Source organism: Acipenser ruthenus, chromosome 2, assembly GCF_902713425.1.
Source record: "Acipenser ruthenus chromosome 2, fAciRut3.2 maternal haplotype, whole genome shotgun sequence".
Taxonomy (NCBI): domain Eukaryota; kingdom Metazoa; phylum Chordata; class Actinopteri; order Acipenseriformes; family Acipenseridae; genus Acipenser; species Acipenser ruthenus.
Genome location: NC_081190.1, coordinates 7,865,085 through 7,886,157, shown reverse-complemented (window position 1 = coordinate 7,886,157; position 21,073 = coordinate 7,865,085). Strand labels below are relative to the sequence as shown.

General features: G+C 39.6%; 2 protein-coding genes across 5 annotated transcripts; one reads left to right on the top strand and one right to left on the bottom strand.

Annotated features, from left to right (window-relative positions):
- Positions 1–1,125: 1,125 nt before the first annotated feature.
- LOC117404043 (U3 small nucleolar RNA-associated protein 15 homolog) lies at positions 1,126–9,990 on the bottom strand. Of its 2 annotated transcripts, none has more exons than XM_058988043.1 (13): positions 9,819–9,990; positions 8,542–8,679; positions 7,622–7,714; positions 7,217–7,401; positions 6,410–6,588; positions 5,775–5,900; positions 5,428–5,563; positions 5,230–5,314; positions 3,676–3,831; positions 3,429–3,530; positions 2,898–3,031; positions 2,476–2,534; positions 1,126–1,819 (listed from the first exon to the last, which is right to left on the bottom strand). In XM_058988043.1, the coding sequence occupies exons 2-13, from the start codon at positions 8,629–8,631 to the stop codon at positions 1,587–1,589; spliced, it is 1,578 nt and encodes a 525-aa protein (XP_058844026.1). In that variant the 5' UTR covers positions 8,632–8,679; positions 9,819–9,990; the 3' UTR covers positions 1,126–1,586. The 2 variants fall into 2 exon arrangements, with proteins under 2 accessions (XP_058844026.1, XP_058844023.1); XM_058988040.1 differs by having other exon boundaries at positions 9,707–9,989.
- A 77-nt stretch (positions 9,991–10,067) lies between these two features.
- On the top strand, positions 10,068–17,191 carry LOC117403620 (ankyrin repeat family A protein 2). 3 transcript variants are annotated; one of them, XM_034928507.2, is made up of 9 exons: positions 10,070–10,173; positions 11,851–12,239; positions 12,409–12,567; positions 12,858–12,923; positions 13,323–13,420; positions 14,034–14,159; positions 14,951–15,017; positions 15,113–15,193; positions 15,907–17,191. In XM_034928507.2, the coding sequence occupies exons 2-9, from the start codon at positions 11,954–11,956 to the stop codon at positions 15,960–15,962; spliced, it is 939 nt and encodes a 312-aa protein (XP_034784398.1). In that variant the 5' UTR covers positions 10,070–10,173; positions 11,851–11,953; the 3' UTR covers positions 15,963–17,191. The 3 variants fall into 3 exon arrangements, with proteins under 3 accessions (XP_058844049.1, XP_034784398.1, XP_058844043.1); XM_058988060.1 differs by lacking the exon at positions 10,070–10,173 and adding an exon at positions 10,345–11,128; XM_058988066.1 differs by lacking the exon at positions 15,113–15,193 and having other exon boundaries at positions 10,068–10,173.
- The last annotated feature ends 3,882 nt before the right edge of the window (positions 17,192–21,073 follow it).

Sequence of the window (21,073 nt, the reverse complement as noted above, 5' to 3'; positions counted from 1 at the left end):
AAATTACAAACTTGGGATAAAAGACAAACCACCACATGTACTGCAACTGATACACGTTCAATACATTTAGCCAGCCTGAAATGATCATTCTTGTTCAATAAAAACATACCCTTGACAGTACAGTGCTGACATCTGGTGGAGAGAATTGGTATAGAGGTATTCTTCGCACTTACGCCACAATTGGTTCCGGAAAGTCGCGTTGCAAGTCGAAGCACATGTTCCCATAGGAACAATGTTATAAATTGGGGTTACGTTCCTGACTGGCCAGATAACATATTTTTACAAAAAAATGCCCGTTATATTGTACTCATGCAAATATTTATTTAATTCTTTACACTCAGCCCGTTGATTGGTGGTTACACGCATATTACTTAGGCACCTACCTTGCTTATTTAAAAATACAGACTAGGGGCTTTCCAATGAATAAATAATAAATTCTAAAAAAAAAGAGTTACATGCATAAAAAAAACAGACGCTAAGTGACCGAGTCAGGGCGCCCACGACATGTACTGCGGATCGGACAGCGAGCATGCGCACATGACGCATGGCTCGTGTCTCGCCGTGTCATAAATGCCATATCGACATCGTAAAGTTGAAGCAGGGTAATAATGCAAAGGAGTCGTAAATCAAAGTGTCGTATGTCGAGGAGCGCCTGTACTATTTAAAATCATTCTTTTTGGGTACGAATTCAAACTGCACCCCCTTATGCACGGATTGCATCAGTCTGTCACACCCTACATGGTAAACACAATAGGAAGAGTTGATGGCACCTGCACAAGCCCTGCGTTTCAGAACCTCCTTGTACAGGTGAATTATTGAAATGAACAGGAAGCAGGAGTTTAAACAGAGATCCCTGATAAATGTGCTCTGAAATGATCACACTTCTCCCGACAGCGTGAGTAATTCACACAGTCTGTAGGTTTACTAACAGAAGCTGTTCCTGCAGCGATAAGGGAGGAAGTATGTGGTTAACATCAAACTCCTGATTGTTTAATAAATACACTTGATTGAAGGCAGCTCTGAAACCAGGACTGGGTGCAGGGTTTAGCCAGAGATTCAAGGTTTGAGATGAGGCATATCAATGAACATTTCACAGCAAAACAGTATTGACCCCAAGACTAAAAATACCTTTGTAAAATAATAAACAGAAGCACAACACAATTTTATTTGCTGTTTCATTCAAAGTTTTACTCTTGTACAATATACTGTTACATTGTCTGGAGTCAGTAAATTAACTATTTTGATAATAAAATAGTTCTTGTCCAAAAAAAAAAAAACAACAACCTTCTAGAAACAACACAGCTCCACTACAATATAAATTTATTTAAACACGGAATGGCTCTAGTTGGTATAATGTGTTCCCAGAACAGACGGGGAAAAGATGCATTAAAAAAGCACAGGCAGTGTATCTTGCATTGGTACATTATATAGTGGCAAACAACTCCTAGAAACTCAGTTTTGGGGTACCGTCTTATCGTTACCTATGACAGTATTTTAGTAACATCAGTGTGAACAGTTGTCCATTGGCAGTATCAATATTAGTTTGAAGACCAGCCCCTTTTCTCCGGGTGTATTACAGCAGCATGTCAGGCCATCTCCATCGTCACGCTCGGTTCTTGTCCGTCCACAGGCCCGTTGGGTTTCCTCTCAGGTGCTGCTGCCTCTTTCTTGGCAGTCATGGTAGCAAACAGAGTGTCCATCATCCCCAGAACCTCTACCAGCTCCTCCTGGTAATCAATCTCCTTCTCTATCAGCTCCTGCAGCTTTACAAACTGTTTGTCAATCACTGCCGACTGGCCCGCAACCAGAATGTAGATATCTGAGCAACAAGGAGAAGGAAAGCACTCCATTAAAGGGTAAGGGCAGCAGTGTGGAGTAGTGGTTAGGGCACTGGACTCTTGACCGGAGGGTTGTGGGTTCAATCCCCAGTGGAGGACACTGCTGTTGTACCCTTGAGCAAGGTACTTTACCTAGATTGCTTCAGTAAAAACCCAACTGTATAAATGGGCAATTGTATGTAAAAATAATGTGATAACTGTATAATGTGAAATAATGTATAATGTGATATCTTGTAACAATTGTAAGTCGCCCTGGATAAGGGCGTCTGCTAAGAAATGAATAATAATAATAATAATAATAATAATATAGACTGTTACTAAAAATGAAATAACAGCATATTAGATTAGATGAAAATGAAATGTTAATGCAGAATACTGTCTGACAGTGAAAGAGCAGTGCTATCTGGATACAACTCCTGCCAGAGTTTGCCATCAAGGTATTATAGATCTGCTGCCCTGCCCATCGTGACTAAATCACAGCATGAAACCAATTACAAATCATGTACATGTAGTCCAGTTTACACAGAAGTGTGTGCTACGTGCTGCACAGGTGCTGAATGTTTTGGTCCAGCCCGTGTATGCTGTCAAGCAAAGGGAGAGAAAAATAAATAAATAGAGACAAATACTGGACACTTACCCAAAATCATATCTGCTACATTTACTAAAACAGGTGCAAACCTTGGATCAACTATGTGCCTGTAAAACAAATAGAAAACATTTAAAAAACAACAAACAGCTAAATCTGATTACTCAATACCCCCCTCCCCCTACCAAAGAAAAATACACATGTAGAGAGCTATACACAGCAGTCAGTGCTTCTGCATATAAGGATATTGGCAAGGTCTGCATATAATCTCCACACTGTTTATCTTGACTGTGCCAACGGCCTCCCTCATTGAGATTATTGCACTTACTGCTAACAGACTGTCTGCTATTATTCTGCTATTCATTGTCTGAGAACGTCTAGTAGCATTAAAGCATCTGAAAGCATAAGCACAGCCCCCCCCGACCCCCCCCCCCCACTCCACTCTGACTGTACAGGTAACCCCACTGGAGTACCTGATTAAGAAGCTGAGCAGCATTGTGAGATTCTTCTCATCTCGACCTGCAAGAGCACTCTTCAGAGTGCCTCTACGGTTCAGCTCCTGCATGACTGCAACGGTCACCTCCGGACTCTTCACTCGGATGTGCGGCTACTCAACAAAAACACACAAATGAGCAGCTTGCAAACACTCCAGGCTCACTGCACTGCACTCCACTGGACTGGACACAATCCCACCTTCAGCTTTATGCAACTCATCCCGAACTTCAAACAAAAAACCTGACATAAAACTAGGAGACACTGCATTAAATCGGACCAACCTTTTGGCCAACACCTTCATTGGTATTATGTATGTAAAACAATTGTTTATATTTGTGGCTTTCAAACGTTCTCCAACAGAAAATGTCATACTTGCTAAACGATCTGTAGTCTTCATAACACTGTTAGATATTCTATTTGTATGGCTTGCATTAAAAAAAGGTACATATAGTGCTATACGCATACTTATCCTATCTAGTACTTCCAGATGGAATAGACCTTTATCTTACCTGTAGGACTGTGTTGAGAGCCTCCGACACCTCGAAACTCTTGAGCTGCCTGTCATACTTTTTCAAGTATGTTTTGACTGATTTGCTGACCAAAAGGTCATCCTTTAAGAGACAAATAAAAAGATATATAGGTTTTAGTTTTGCATACTAAATGGAAGTGGCAAGAGGCAGCCTGCCCTCCTGTTTTCTTTGCAGGCGTTGTTTCAATCCTTTTCCAGATTTCATTTTCAGATGGACCGCAGCTTACCTGCTTTGGCATGTAGTCCTTCCCTTTCACAAAGAAGCGATAGGCTGGCCGACGCCTCTTTTTACTTGCAGCCTCCACTTTGTCTTCTGCTTGTTTCTTGTGTCGAACGTTCAGCACTCCATTTGTCATTCCCACAACAATCACCTTATCTTCAGGCTGCAATACAGATTAAACATCTCAGCACCATGCAACTCTACAGAAAGACACCCAATGAACCGCTGGCACACCCAGGATAGTGTTACTGGTCTGCTGTTCTGAGCGAGTTATCTTTACAATATTGGGTAGTCATACTGTGTTTGTTACAGTGATCGGTCATCAATATCAGAGTAAAGGCCGACACACACCAGACGCGATGCGATTTTTTGGGCAACAAGATACTTTCGCAGCTACATGATCACACACACCAGAAGCAAAACAGAGGCGATGCAACAGATTGGAAAACTGACAATCAATAAAACTATAAAAAGCTGCTATTGACAAAACTATGATCAAGATTGGTACACATTCGTCAACATGATGTAGTTATTATGAGTGTCTTCTCTGATGGTATTTCAACATGTGGCAATAAATCATACATAGCAGGCTTACCCAGTGCCTTTGAAATCATCTGTATCTTTAAAATTGTGATCTTTGTCAAGTGTTATTTTTTCCCTGTCATTTTGGATACTTCACCCTGCTGGAACACATTCATTGAAGCTGTTCTCTGATTGGCCAATTCCCTAGTTGTCACACAAATCGCAAAAAATAGGATTCAATTCTATTTATTTCACGTAGCTCCAGTGTCGTCCCCACGTTGCCTGTCATGTCGTCTGTGGTGTGAAAGATACTTATCAAGAGTACAGGTTCTATTCATTTTGCGTCTGGTGTGTAGCAGCCTTAATGGCAGCACATTGAGACTGCTGTGGGGCTTAATTTACAGACATTTTCAAATAGTTTATTTTTCATTACATTTAATTAAATCTACATGTATGCATGAATACATATTACAAATCATTGACAGACACTGAAATGCTGATGTGCAGTTCTGAGTAGAGTTATCTTTCCTAGACCTCTATTCAGGTCTCCAGCTTTTACAGTTAAGATAGATAGTTACAGCCTTGGTCATTTTTCCCCTTGATGAATTGTGTATAATGTGTCATGTTGGAAATCTGTTTTCCAGCTAGGTGTTGGCTAAGAATTTGTATTTATTCAAAACCAAGCAGCAATCTGACAGATCGTGAAACTAGAGGTTTTTTTTACAAGGGTAAAAATCATGGTTTACACTAGGTTGCGCTGAATTAAATTCATATGGGCCTTCACTCCATGGATGTTTACAAATTGATTTCAACCAACTCGTCACCTCCTGTGATTAAACCAAGACATTGTAAAACAGCGCCATCTCCTGGGCGATATGACAAGCACAGTTGCCGGTTCCCCACTGCCACCTCCTGAAAGGGAATGTACTAGGCAAGCAAAGCTATGATGCTTAACTATCTTCAAGGCTGATAGAATGTGTACATCTTCATAGATGCTGATCTTGTACACTAACTGTACTCAGCTTCACAGCATACTCACCGCTAGTGCAAGGCTCAGAATGGATGCTGCATAATCAAAACTATGAACTACTTTGTAGGTTGTTGTGCTGTATACTTTGACATGCCTGCGGAGAATAAAAAACAATTCAGAATTTGCAGAAAATTCACTTTTTAAATACCAAGTAAGAAAATGCAACACACCACACACATTTAAACTATGGAAGACTCAACCACCTACCTGTCAAGCGATCCAGAAAGTAATCTGTGTCCTGAGCTACTCAGACATAGACTCGTCACTGTTTTGTGATGATTTCTTAAAGATACCAGCTCCTGCCCTCCTTTCAACATGTCCCAGACTTTCACATACCGGCCACCTACAAACACAAGAGACGTGTTCACATCAAATAGCATGTGGTTAATCCTGTGAACGATGGAAACAATCCAGCATCATAACACAGGGACAGTGCTCAGCTAATAGAAATGCCACACTTGAAATTCACTGCTATAGGTATCTACTGTGAGCTAAGTAAGTGCAGATTGTGAAATCGGAGCCCACTCTATGCAACGCAATTGTTTTTCATTTACCTGCAGACACTAGAAGCCCCCCTGACGGGAACAGCAAGACACTCTCCACCGGCTGGCCATGGTCCATTGTCATCACGCTGCTGTCTGTTCTTGCATCAAAAACCTTTATCGTGTGATCATATGAACCTGGCAGGGAAAAAAATAATATACTCCATTTAAAATAACTCACAAATCAAATAAGGTCTAAGCACTGAAGCTCTGTAGAACACTTTGTCCTCAAGAACTACTGAATATCCAATTGTGATGAAAATTGCCAAGGACATTGTTTAGCACAATTTAATTATTGATAATACTGGAATATGGGGATATATTTTCACATAGAGTACATCCAGAGAAGTGCTTATTGAATTGTGATGAAACTTGGTTAGGACATTCTATAGCACACACTATATCGGAATCTGGAAGAATAGGAAGGCACTTTGTTTTTTATTACTATTATTGTGCAGCTTGACACTGCCCTTTTGGCCTAAGAAAAGTAGGTCTCAGAATAAATTGCACTACTAAAGCACAAGACAGAAACTCGATGTAGAGAGAAAAAGAAAAACGTTGCAATGATCGTTACAGATGCATGTATTTATACTGAACTCTATAGCAACTAAAATGAAATGCCTTTTCTCACAGTGATTCCCGCTTACCTGTAACAAAAAGGTCTGGGTTCAATTTGCTCGTGGTCCCACAGCGTACATAATCTGTATGTTCACTGTAGGAGAGTAATTGTGTGGAATTCGCGATGTCCCAAAGTCGGGTTGTGTAGTCATCTGATCCTGATAATATCCTGTATTTGTCTGATGTGAAGTCTGTTAAATGTACAGCCCTACAAAAAACACACACACAATTCATGTTTAAACTTTGCTCTCCTCCCAACAAAGTCTGACTCATGAGTATGGCTGAGCTTTCCTTGTCCAAATGTAGTAGTTTTTAATAATTTACTAGGTGTGTTGTATTGCAATCATTAGTACCAAATGCATTACTAATGCACATCAGTAACCAACAAACACAATGGGTTTCACAACCTCCCTTGTTTAGGTATACTATTGAAATCACTAAGTGTCAGTAGATGGAACAATCAGACGCCTGGTGAATCTGCTCTGAACTGACTGCATATATCGCAGCATGAGTAACTCCCATCTGAGTCTGTAGATTTACTAATAGGAGTCAATCATGTAGCTATAAGGGAGGAACTATTTAACATTAAACTCTTGGCTCCTAATCATTTAAATATACCCAATAGAGGTGGTTCTGAAATCCAGGACTGGGTGCTGGGCTTGTGCAAGTTTCTAGCTCTGTAGCAAATACAATTTCTATATGATGTAATAATGATTCCGCTGTACTGAATGTCTCAAGTAAATAGTATATAAATAGGGATTAAAGCAGAGCAGGTAAGTTTTAAAAGCACAAGGCCATTCATTTGGTGCTTTCTGAATAAACAGAGCATTACTTACTTCGTATGCCCTGACAACTGGCGGAGTATTCCCTTCCCATCAATATCAAAGAGCCGCACCACCCCGTCTTCACAGCCAGACACAAGCAGCTTGCCATCGTCCCTGTAGGTGCCACAGTAGGCTGGGACTTTGAACCGGGAGAAAGTTTTGATTGGTTCCTGAGAGTACTGGCCATAGACATGGATCTGTACAATAAAACAAAACAGAGTCCCAAAATAGGCAATAAGAAACTATCCTTGCATCACAATTGCAAACACTTTACCTTTTGGATTACAGAATAAAAACATCCATTTTTAAGCTCTAGCCACTGGTACGGCTATCACAGTAGAGACTAAATATTTAAAGGGGTTAGATCTGGATAAATAATATTGCTTTATAAAGTTTATAACTGCTAAATAAACTTACCCTGGTAGACGCTGTTACAGCATAATTATATGGTGAGAGTGGAGAGAAGTCGATTTTTGTAACTGCACCAAATTCCTTTATCTGGACTGCGGTCTGCCAAGTAAAAAGAAAGAAAATGGTCAAGTAAACAGTCACAAAGATTCTGTGCAACTTTTCTACATTTTCCTGGCATTGGACTATTGTCAGGCATTAGCAAGCTACTGCAGCTGACCTACTTGTGTTTGAGAGTGGATAACTTAACTTCATTAAAAAGAGTCTTTAAACTGTACTCGCTATCCAACAAGTATCATCTACCCTAAGCTGTACTATTTGAACTAAACATATGACACTTTTAATGACAGACTGATGCTATTGAGATTCATGTGACTGGCTATTGGGAGTGACAGGAGGTTCAGGTGTCATGCAAAAAGGCTGAAGTGTTATCAAAAGTGATGGAATGTAAATTTAAAAAAATAAAGATTCAAATATTCATATACCATTACATTATAATCATCATTATCAGTGTAACATTGTTTCCTCGACTCCAACCTATGGATGCAGAATGCTCCACTATCTGTTATCTAACAGGTACTGCAGAAGAAAGTTACAGGTGGTGTGCTCAGTCACTAGTATAGCGTTGATCTGACCCTGACCTATACCTGCTGGGATAAACCAGACCTGGACTGCATTAACACCTTATTTTTAGTGTTACTCCAGGGATAACAGGTGGTTGTTGCAATCCAGGGTGATTCCCCAGTGCTGTAAAATGTGGCTTACCCCACTGGGGTACAGGTTGACCAAATGAATCCCTAAATCTGAATAACTTATTAGACATGGAAACATCAAATGCTGCACTTGCTTTCTTGACATGAAGTCTTGACAGAACCATGTTGTAAGACACAGCACAGTGAACTTTAAGTTTTGAAATCATCAGGTTATACCTTATAGTTTTTCCAGTATATGGTGTCTTGGGTGACTTTCTCTCCAAGCTTTGGGTAGCTTTGAACCCTTAATGGTTTGTAAGTTGTCATTTCCACTCCCTTCTTGAAATCCCCCAATTTTCCAGGATTTTGGCTAATCTGCAAGTATATCAATTCCAAGGGACAAGCCAAGTATTTTTTTTAGACACACAGCTCTTGGAAATCATTTGATGTGTGTGCACAGATCATTTTATGAAGAAAAGGGCATAAGTTTAAGATACTTGAAGATGTCTTCCATGAATAACACAGATCCAGAAAGTTGTACAGTGCTTAAGAAGAGTGAGGCTATTTTTTTTTTTTTAATGCTGCAAGCAAACAATATGCATTTATACCTTTGTAGTTGGCTGGAGCCAATGCACAATGGATTCCAAATAGGCAACATTGACCTCTACACGGTTGTACAGCCTACTTTACAAGCTAGCCTACTGTGCGAGACATGTTAATACTGACAGGTGCAGTCCCTAAATTAAATTGCACGACAATCAACATAACTAATTCCAAATTTAAAACTGGATGTGAAAAATATAGATCTGTTCTTGGTCATTTCAGTCTCATATTTAAGTCTCTTGGTTAAAACTGATCCCAAGCGACTGCTATTGAAGGTTGGTAGATCTGGTCAAAACGTATAATTGTGTTGTGTAAACAATAACTTAAACGTTCTGCTGTTCAGAATCATGTACTTGCAGAACACCCTTTTCTCCAATCTCTGCACTAAAGTTAATATTCGCTTGAGAGCTACCACTTCATATGGCGTATTGAATCATCCAAAGATATCCCACGTCTTATGGAGGCAAGGGTCTCAGTTGACCAAGTCCAATTCTTTTTGACCGAGGCTACAGTATACGTTTCAACTTTCAATCTCATTCATTCTTTCTTTCATTCTCTCTCTCAACTCGTGCCGTTCTTATAGGTGAAGAGCAAATAAATTAATGTTTTTTTTTATTTTAACTTAAGTCCTTTTCGCTTAAGGGAACTAGCATTACCGTGAACCCAGCAGACATGCGCCAGGACTGGTCGGTACCGATACAATTCACTTGTTACCTTAAAATCGTTTATACCGACGTGATGTTTCCAGAGTTAAAACTATTTAAGAATTACAATAACATGATCCGCTTGGATGTTTTACCTTTTGCAGACGACGAACTATAGCAGATCCCCCAGTTAAATGTAATAATAATTGAATTCCAGCGTGTTCACCAAGCGGCCGGAAGCAACATAGCAGAGCATGGGAAACTCACTCGACACCACGCTCCGGCACAGCGTCTTACTGTCCTGTCTCTCCACCTTCTAGAAGCGTTACAGTTTACAGAACAGTATCTAAATTACTTCCAGAAAGGTTACATAAAATAACGTGTAAACGTTGTTTTATTTTTTAAGACATTAACGCAGCCTCACGTTACCACACTTTACAAGCAGGGAGCCATCTTGATCGTGTCGCGTTTCCGTTGTGACTTTCAACAAACTTTATTGATCCATCGATATGAACATTATTTCAACTAACTTTATGTGCAGTCGTTTCGCGAACAGGAAAACAGTCTGCCGGCTGAGACAAAAACAATGGGACGAGAAATGAAGGTGGTGTTATTTTGACGGGTACGTTGATTGTTTCACTGATGTTTTCACAGTTACACCTATATTCAGTGATTCTTTTATTTATTTAATAGGACAATGCAATTGATCATACATTGTTTCAAAATGTACCGTTTTTTCTAATCGACACGGATTAATTTCTGCAACGGAATGTTTGTCATGGGTGTGTCGGTAGGAGCAATTAAAAATCCAGCTCTTTACCTGATGAGAGTTGGTGTACGATATCGTAAGCTAGTTTAGTTTAAATAAAAATGACAAAAGGGTCGTATTTAGCCCATATCGCCGGATGATCTATGAACGAATACTATACTATTTTAGTAATTGTTATATAATAAGTCTTGCTTATGCTGGCAGTTTATACAAGGGTATGTTTATACTAAACTCAATTTATGGGTATTATTTACCAAAATACTGATGCATCATAGAAGCCTGTTTAGGGTTACCAGAAAGTCAAACAGAATGTTAATTATTAAACATGTAATCGGAATTACTGAACAAGTAATCCATCATTTTCTTTATTTCATGTTTCTATACACAGCTACAGTTTTGCACAAAACAACAACACCTGGACGATTTAACAATTTGACTGCTTCTGACTGGGACAAAAATGAAGGCTGAAAACTGGGAAAATCCTAGCTTTCCCTGTAAATCTGAAAACCCTAAGCCTGTTGTTTCTCGAAAGCGAGTGGTTCACATATGAATGTGATAATGGCTATGTTAAGAAGTATATTTCAATCAATTTCAAATGAAGGATATTCAATATTTAATTACCAAGCATTCAAAAACAGTTTCCTACCCAGAGGTTTTCAAACAGGGGTCGGCTGGGGCACACATAAGAGGGTGACAGATTTGTTTTCACCGATGTAATGTTTTCGTTGAATTTTCTACGTGTTGAAGCTCCTTTACCGTGCCACAGCAATATTGGCAATTTCCTGTTAGGACCCGAAGCTGAGTACAGGTAAAATTCACTTTCACTGCTGCACAGAGGAACCTGGGCAGGCAGTTACAGCGTGGTAGCAGCATAGTAACTAACATCAAAGTGAAAATAAACACTGAGGCAAGGAGAGTGTGGGATTGCGATTATAGTACTAGGTGTAAATTGTTGTAATGTGTCAATGGAAATGTAGTTAAAATGTACCTCTTACACCTTGGGCTTTTGGAGCTATAACTTTCCTGAAATTATATGACCAATTCAGACCATGCTGAATCAGTAGGACTGGAGTAAACTGCATTTTATTTTATCTCGTATCATGAAGTAGTAAATGTTAAGAAGTAGTACAAATTTCAAAATAATAATAATAATAATAATAATAATAATAATATCAACAAATAGTAATAACAAAATCTTATTAAAACAATTGAAGTAAAAAACACAAGATTACAAAAATAAGCAAATAAAACAGATAAAAAGAATTATGCTGCAGCACCAAATGATCTCAGATGAAAGTGCATTATTATTATCTGTGATATATTTTACTATGAAACAGGTATTGAAATGCATGTCGTCATTCAGAGACATGCCCATGAACTTTATCAGTAATGGTATACAACATTATTATCATATTAATATTCAGCGATCATCTGTTTCCCTAAAACATTTCTTGTGCACTTCAGTTCTCTTATAGCATGTTGCTATCTCCTGTTTGTTAACAGATGTGTATTTATCTTTTCGATCTCTAGATTACTTTTATACTTGCTTTGACTGGAACCCTGAACTTCTGAGGTAAAGCAAGAAGCTGTTGGCTAAGTAATGCATTGGCAGACTTTATAAGCAGAGAACACTATGGCTTCACAGGATCACAGTGCAGGGGGCCAGTTAGTTCAGGAAGAGATGGACGGTATCTGCATCTTGCCAGACATGACCAGCATCAAAGCGGAGCACCAGGTGGGCGGCAGTGGAGAGGACGGGGGAACTCAGAACGTGGCCATGGGCATAAAGTTCATCCTGCCGAATCGTTTCGACATGAACGTGTGCTCCCGCTTCGTAAAGTCCCTGAACGAGGAGGAGAGTAAAAACATTCAGGACCAGGTGAACTCTGATCTGGAGGTAGCGTCTGTGCTGTTTAAAGGTCAGTTCCATTAACCTTTCCTGCCCAGCATTTGGTACAAGGTAAAGTGGAGTGCAGTGGATTCTGCAACAGTAACCAATTAGACTCGTAGCACTGTTTAAAGTGTATATATTTTCTGCAACTCCCAGAACTTTTTGGTGGCATTCAAGCCATTTTTTTCCCTTTTCAGCTGAATGCAACATTCAAACTTCTCCATCTCCTGGAATTCAAGTAAGACATGTCTACACACCATCGACAACGAAACACTTCTCTCCAATCAAACAGTCCACCACCCTAACAAACAAGCATCGAGGCAATGAAGTCTCCTCCACTCCCTTACTTGTGCACTGTAGGTATCCCTTTACTGCGTTAACACAGAACAACTGGGGCTTTCAATGCATTGTTTAAGTTTATAAACATTTCAGTGTACTGTCCGAAACAGAAACATCATCATCATAATAATAATAGTAATAATCATCCTCATCATCATCCTCATCCTCATCATCATTTTGTAAATACAAGCAGTTTGATACGGTACTGGACCTGTCAAATCGATTGCCTTTGGGAGTAGTTTGGCAGTAGCCTGTTATTTTCCCAGAAGATATTCATTTTTTCCATTGTGATTTTGCTTTGTTGCAGCTCTGTCCGTTCACCAGCTTGCGGCCCAAGGGGAAATGGTGTTTCTTCCCAGCCGTATTGAGCAAGGTGAATGAACTGGAACAATGGTGGAGCATTACAGTTAATTCCTTACCAGTAACTGGACAAGAAAATGACTACTGAAGCATAATTCCCTACAAAGCTTTTAATGCATTATGAGAGGCTAGGTTATGTACTAGCATGTGCAATGTCTGCTCTGTAAATGTTATCACAAATCATCCTCAATTCAAAGGCAACATCTAGAACTGCCCCCCCAATAGAATAAACTACTGCTGGGTCTTTGTAGTTTTAGAGCTGATTGTGTTTTTATCACACAATGTCTTAATGGTAGCTTTTCTTTTACTGTGTTCTTCTGTACTTTTTAAAGTCTACACTTTAGCAGCCTTGATCATTAATTTTTTTTTTAAATAATGCAACTGAAAGTATTCTGCGCTCTCCTTGAAACAGAACCCGTGATCAACCTGCAGGACGAGGAGGGCTTCACTCCACTCATGTGGGCTGCAGCTCATGGACAGATTGCTGTGGTGGAGTTCCTGCTCCACAATGTAAGGCTGACCCAATCTCCACGTCTGCTCTTCTGTACATTACCTGTTTAGTGTATGATGTGCCCGGATCTATTGGCTAACCATCAGGAGCAAGAGATCTTAGTTGGTATTGTGTCTGTTATTATCCTGATCATACTGAAGCTCTCATTGTTGCGTTAGAGCATCCTTGCTTAGACGCTGAGTAAGCCTGAGGGAACCACTTGAGTTTATTATGCCACAGAAGCATACCTAGGTGGAAGCATGGCCCTTAATAACACTATATGGCATACCAGTGTATTCTAGGTACACACACAATCCTAAACACACTCATTTTAGACTATAACAGGCACCCTGTGTATAATATCATTCCTAGTCCTGCCCTGCAGTCTCAAGATGTTGGTTCAGTGGTGGAGCACAGAGTTCGACTCCACACAGGACGTGTGTGTCTTTTCAGCTCCACAGTGTTTAAAGCCTGTGTTGTAAAACTGTAGCTTTGGGTTCAGTATCTACAGTGCTTTGGGATGTCTTGACAGAAAAAGCGCTTTCAAAGTTATTGTTGTTGTTGTTGTTGTTGTTGTAACTTGCACCCTAAGACTGCACAGATGACTTTTAATTTCAATGTATCTTTTTGCAGGGCGCAGACCCTAATGTCCTCGCAAAGGGACGGGAGAGTGCGCTGTCACTTGCCTGCAGTAAGGGGTACACTGACATTATGAAAATGCTCATAGACTGTGGTGTGGATGTAAATGAGTATGACTGGGTAAGATCATTGCTGCTTTGTTCTGTTTTGCATGTAAGAATCTAAATATTGCCTATGACTGTATAGCACACACTTTATTTATTTACAGCAAGGCTCACTATATGGCCTTTGGGAAGAATAATTACATCTTTGTGTTTTTATATTTACATTTTGTAAAGCTAAAAGCTTCCCCAGATGCTGTATAAGCTACTGCTTGTGTAAACTTACCATACAAATGATATCTGTCAGCATCCCAGGCAGCTTTGCATTCCAAAAGCAGCTCTACAGGGCTAATGAACAAACAAACCTGAACAATATATAGGTTGTTATACCAGGTAGTCTGCTATACTGTTGTACTTGCTCAGTCTTATAGACCTCTCAGTGCCATTATCCTTGTCATAAACCAACCAACCCTGAATGACTGACATGCTTGTGAGGTTAAATGACCTAGGAAAGAATAGCAGGCTACCTGATGATGTCTTTTTTTAGTGATATAAACAGCGGCGGATCTAAACAGCAGCACCTCCATTGTATGTTAATCCCCAAGTATTTTACTGCAGGGCTGATTTATCACCCCCCTTAATAACATTGCTCAAGACAATACAAAATATGATGGAAAAAGGTCTGGGAGATTTAGGGATCTGCTGTTTAAGCATGCAAATAGATAGCTATCTTTAACTGTGTTTTTTTTTTTTTTTTTTTTAATGGAAAATGCATGTTTACTAAATGCTTTATGGCACCACTTATAGTCTGTATATGAATTCTTCCATTTTTCCCCTCTTATCATAATACCAAATGCGTGTCTGTTGCAGAATGGGGGGACTCCTCTCCTGTATGCTGTACATGGGAATCACGTTCGGTGTGTGGAAGTCCTCCTTGGTAAGTATTAGAAAACAGATTGTCAGATCATTAACAGGCATACACACTGTATGCTCTTTCCTGTTTGACCAGATCTGGTTTGCTCTCCCTTGCAGAGAGTGGAGCAGACCCAACCGTGGAAACTGACTCTGGATTCAACGCAATGGACATGGCTGTGGCTATGGGGCATAGGCACGGTGATTATCAGCCTGGTCACTTCAGTAGCTACACAGTGTGATTAATACTTCAACAGAAGATAAAGAAGCATGAGCAAGTTGACTATAAATACGAGAACTCCCTTATCAGGAGCTTGTACACCTGCCAGCAGCTGCACTGTCCCTTTCAGAGGAAATATTTAGCTTGCTGTCATTCAGAAATCTAGCTCAGCATGTGTTAACTGACTCTCTCTCCCTCTCCCTCTCTCTCCATCAGGAAAAGATGGTTGTATGATTCGGATCCCACCAGATCTTTGAGAAACTGTATTTATATTGAGATTTTGTAAAATTGAACAGTTTCTCAAGATACAATGCAAATTACTGTTAGCGTGACTATAACAATCAAGGGGAAACCGGGCTGAAACTGCATCTAGGTGTAGTAGGATTAAGCACATAAGGTGTTATAGCTATTGAATGAATTCCATATATCCCGTCAGGAAACGATGGTTCTACCAAATATTGATCAGACCAGTTTGTGAACCCATGGGATCTCTGGGCTAAGCTGGGCTGGGTCCAGCCTGTACTTTGGCAGAAGACCTCTGAAGCAGGGAGTGCTGTTTGTAGTAAACACTTACTTTTGCTAAAACTCAACTATTGTCCTCGAGGGAACTGTGCTTGGAAGTGTGTACTCTGATATAAACAAGTTGCTGTAGCGAGGCAGCAGATGTTAACAGCTCCCTTTTTCTTTTCATTAGTTCAACAGGTGATGGAAGCCCACCTGTTAAAGCTTTTACAAGGTGTCACAGAATGAAGAGGACCAGGGAAGAGAGATTCAAGTTGCACATATACAATGTGGACGTGCTGCAGACATCAGGGAGAAGTTTTGCATGTTTTTTGTGTTTTGGATATCGATTTCAAAGATGGATAGTTTTTTATTACGTGACTTCTGCTTATAGTGTGGTATAAAGCTGATGTTCCCTTCAAAAATGTCTGAAACAACCATTCGTGAATAGTGGTGGTTTTTATTATTGAATAAAAAGTTTGTCTGCCAGACAGCAGGCATCTAGTGTTATTAAGAGTCTGCTCTGTAGAGGCTGTCAGAAATTGGAATTATTTTGCCTTGCTGTGATTTTTAAATCAGATCAGTTCAAGATGGATATGCTGCTTTTCCTGTTTCATGAAAGTTGTTGTGTGAAATGTGAACTTCCTGAGCAAACATCAATACTTGCTCTACATTACTGAATTAATTATTCCTGCATTAATAAGTTGGCGGATTGTGCTGCTTGAAATGCATGCGGATTGCCTGGCCAGTGTAAGAGATACCACTGGAGCGGAGGTGAGGGCTGATCCCTAGTGGATTCAAGCTCACATTGTTTAAACAGCCACATAAAGTGTACTCCCAGAAAGTATGTCTTTTGTATCTTTTTTTATTGTTTTACATTTTCTTTCACAATTTCAGTCTGTGTTTTGAGGCCTCTTGTATTTATAAGAGAGTTTTTGTAGTTGTAATTCAGAGATTGTGTCATATAGTAGTAGCGATATCAGGAGTGACCTGTTACTGTTTGCTTAATTTATTACCTATGTTACATATGTAGGTAACAATTGTGTCATGTTTCGTTTCAGATTTTATCATAGAAGGCAAGATGGGTGGGTTTCTCCTTACCTTACAGAGAGCCACGTGGAATAGAAAACCAACCACTGCATTTGGCAACCATAACTAAAAGACAGAATGCTTAATACAGCAGTCCACGTTCAGAAAAGCAGCTAGATAGTGTTTTAACTTTATAGGGGCTTGTGTATCATTAGTAACGTGACTGTCGGTTTTGTTTTTATGATTTACCAGACATGCTGACGTTCAGTAAATTACCCAATACCCGAAACCTCGCTTCTACAAAACAGCAGGGTTTTCAGATGCCAGTAAGCCTAGTTTTAATAAATACCTCTTTGTTACATCTTTGTCATGTATAAAAACATTCATCTGGTTTTATTCTGTACAGTGGTTGTACCCTTTTGAAATAAATGTACATTTTCCCTCATGTTTCACATTCTTTTGTTTGTGCTTATTTTAAATGCCGCCTTCTCAAGTGGAACAGCATCACACTGGGGAGCTGAAAGGCTTTCAGCTCCCCAAAAAGAAAAAGAAGGTAGACTGTCTTTACAAATCTTCCTCTCATCAACACAATCCATACACACAATGTTAAAAGTACTGCAGTACTGTGGAGACCTGTTCTGACTTTGGGGTCGGAACAAATTGATTATCAGTAACTTCTTTAGCCTTGATTACTTATTGTACTGAAAATCTATTATCAATAATACTGTTTCTGTCATCTAAAGCTGAAAAGGATAAGCGCCACTGCTATCAAAATGTTTTGTGCCTCACCCTCTTTCCCTGTAAACAACCTACATGTCCATAAAGATGCTGGTGAGGGGGGTTAGTGCCACCAAATTCATCTGGGCATCGGGGAATCATCTGCTGGGGAGAAAGTCACAATTTATGAGAGCCAAAACATGATTTTAAATAACGTGATTTATCCCAATAATTTGAGGGTATGTCCTGGAAAGTCTTTATTTCCCCCATTTTCAGATTCAACTGATTTTGCTTAATTCCTACATTTCATTTTAAAGAAAAAAATGTATTCACTTGGAAAAGCATACATGGCTTGGTTACAGTATATAAAAACTAAGTTGTGGGCTATCAAGTTTTCCAGGAGACCCCCTATTTGTTGCTGATAATTGAAAATCTCATGGTCGTGTTCAGTCTGCAGGGGCTGTGCCACCTGGAGGTGTCTTCTCATCCCTTTCGTATCATTCTTAATGGTACAGCTGCCAGTGCTTTGGTATTCTGTGCAACATTTTGGAATTAATCTAAAAAATAAAAAAAAGCATAAATGCAAATTCCATTTTTCATAGATTGTATGTTTTGCATTTACCTTTTTTAAGTTTGCAATCAATTTGAGAGGTTTTGGGTTCTCTTTTTTCTGTATCTGTCTTTATCTAGCTTTGAGCTTGCCTGGAGAATCCGAACCTGGGACCTCTAGCACTATAAAGCATAGCACCAATACCACGGTACAAAAGAGCTGGCTCCTATATCGGGCTTATGTCATCGTGTGTGATTACGTCACCTACCAGCCCTGCTGCTGCCTTCCCCCGAGGACTACTGTAATGTGATTTGTGAAGATAAAACTCATCCCAGATTCCTTACTAGGCTCTTTGGATACCTTTGTTTTGCTCCAGGTTTCTCTTCGCAACAGAGCAGATCCTCAACCAATTGCAATGGTTTCCTATGAACTCATTTGTGCACTCCCCGTGCTCACATACTATTACATACTTTATCTGCACGTGAAGTGATTGTGCAATCCCCGTGCCTAAATACGTATATTTTAAATCACTCTTGCTACATAGCCCCATTATATCCTGTGCACCAATACATATACACCAACCAACATAACACACAATACACACAGGGGCGGGGCACCCTGCCACAGTATGTCACGTGACATGTTGTATTTTATAATGTACAAAGTACCCAATTCAAAATCTCAGCTGAGGCCTGGCTTTAAAGGAGTAGTTAAGGCTAAAACCCTTCCCTGTCGTTAGTATTCTGAATAGCCCATGTTTTGATCTTCTGTTTTCTACTCAGGCGAGGCATGCTATCATACTATCACACTTTTAAGGTTCATGTTAGAACTCCCTGTGTCATATGTAAACTAACAACCTGGGCAATTTACAGTAGAATGTATCATTACATACTTAAAGTGCTTAAGTATGTAAGTTTATAGTGCTATGGGCGGAAAAATTGTCTTCACCTGAGTCAATGTGAAAATAAATCTGAAAAACAATTACACATTAAACTTGAACTTTAAAACAACAAAGAACTTTTTATTTTGAAAGCTGTTTTGCTAAATTGCTTTTTAAAATGAAGATAATGTATTCAAAATGAAACACTCAATAGCACAATGAAAATGCAAAGTATACTGTAATTAATTTATAGTAGACTACGCCTTTAATTGTAAGGCAGGGTTTGACATTTTGGCGTGACATTAATACAGTGGGATACTTACCAATAAAGACTTGTAACTAAGCCTCATTATTTATCAGTCATGGCAACATCGTTCATATTATTTCATCATATACAGGGCTGATGAGCATGCTTTTGGTGTAAAGGCCATCCCTCACATGTTCAGTGAATGTGGGTTATTCTCTAATAACATCAATTTAAAAGCTGCATGTTGTCAGCATCAGTCACCATTTTCAAGAGGTTTTGGCAGCTGCTCATCAGCACACATTACTGCTGTCTTACAAGGAACAGTCTTTAACTAAAGGTCCTACATAAAACTGCACAGCCTTTACCTTTCCTTAAACAACATCTTGCACATGCCTCAAATGTCTCCTGCTTGCTTCAAGACATCTGTGTCCAATACTGGTCCCATTACAACCACTGCCACTTTTAACATTCTGTATGCACAAGGCTTGCCGGTTGATCTTATTGTACTGGTATTGCTTGGGTTTGACTGGTAACTGGTTTAAGAAAAGTTTTGGAGATTAAGGGGCTACAATGCTAGGTTTTTTCCCATTTATTCCCTAAGGAAACCTCCCATATAGTCTTCAGAGTGAATTGGTATTTCTGTGTGCGAGTATCAGAACATGAACATGCAATGACAATGTGTGCAATGGTAACAATCACTGGAGACTTCTGATGAATCAGGTAAATATGCTTACATGTACTTATTTAAAAGTACAGCAGCATTACATGCAGTTGCCATAACACATTTGACATATTTCACCACTTTTGTTTTGTTTGGATATAAAAACTTAAAAGGCCAAGTAACAGCATTTTTTAGGAGAAATCTATATGTATCTGCATCTATGCAGGGAGCCACAGTATACTGTCATGGAGGTAATTCTCACACAGGTAATCTGTTACATACTGCTGAGATTGTGTCAAACTACTGACCTCACCATGCTTTCCATGTTCTCACAGTAAGAGAACAGATGATCCCATGTAGATAAACTTTTGTATTTTCACAGGGTGAAGTAGAAATTTGGATTCTATTGCTATTTGAAAGAAATTGCTAAATTCCCTCAATGTATTTAATAGTACCAGATCAATTTTATACATTTGCAGATCTGAAGTGCCCAACCTGCTCTGGCTGGAGATGCAGTAGTTTTCTTCAAAGACTGGGACTGCATCCCAAAATCTCGCTGTAAAGATGGGATTCAGGATTGTTCAGACTGGATCGATGAAAATGATTGTCAGAACTAGCCACCTTTCAGTCCCTTCTGCTGTAACACTACTTCCATGTTACTGGAGGAGGCTGTGTGGTCCAGTGGTTAAAGAAAAGGGCTTGTAACCAGGAGGTCCCCGGTTCAAATCCCACCTCAGCCACTGACTCGTGTGACCCTGAGCAAGTCACTTAACCTCCTTGTGCTCCGTCTTTCGGGAGAGATTTAATTGTAAGTGACTCTGCAGCTGATGCATTGTTCACACACCCTAGTCTCTGTAAGTCGCCTTGGATAAAGGTGTCTGCTAAATAAATAATAATACTGTGCATTAGGCAGGTGTTCTCATAAATCTGCTCACAATAACACAAATAAAGAGATGTGTATCCAACACATTCATCATGTACTCAATGTCTTGCCAATTAAAACAGCACCCCATGCTACCTCCTGCTGCGAGATCAACTTGGATCAAGATGTCCCCAAATCCTTCCTTTTCCAATGTGTGTTTAGTGCTGGCTATAATTCTTCCTCCAACACACAGCACTGACAGCGATGCTCAGAACTGCCCAAACCAGCCAATAACGTATTTATTTTCCTGGAAGTTACAATTGCCATGACATTTTTGTCAAAGACAGTTTACAGTTATCAAAAGGTGATGTATTAAAACAAACAAAACAGTTCTAATAAATAAACCAAAAAAAG

Bases quoted from the DNA above. Each gene is read 5' to 3' on its own strand.
- LOC117404043 (XM_058988043.1), bottom strand. From the start codon at position 8,631: ATGACAACTTACAAACCATTAAGGGTTCAAAGCTACCCAAAGCTTGGA. The intron at 2,535-2,897 runs GTACTCCAGTGG...TTTGTTTTACAG, and splicing joins CTGCTCAGCTTCTTAATCAG to GCACATAGTTGATCCAAGGT. The intron at 1,820-2,475 runs GTAAGTGTCCAG...CTTGTTGCTCAG, and splicing joins TGTAGCAGATATGATTTTGG to ATATCTACATTCTGGTTGCG.
- LOC117403620 (XM_034928507.2), top strand. From the start codon at position 11,954: ATGGCTTCACAGGATCACAGTGCAGGGGGCCAGTTAGTTCAGGAAGAG. The intron at 12,240-12,408 runs GTCAGTTCCATT...TTCCCTTTTCAG, and splicing joins AGCGTCTGTGCTGTTTAAAG to CTGAATGCAACATTCAAACT. The intron at 15,194-15,906 runs GTGATTATCAGC...TCTTTTCATTAG, and splicing joins GGCTATGGGGCATAGGCACG to TTCAACAGGTGATGGAAGCC.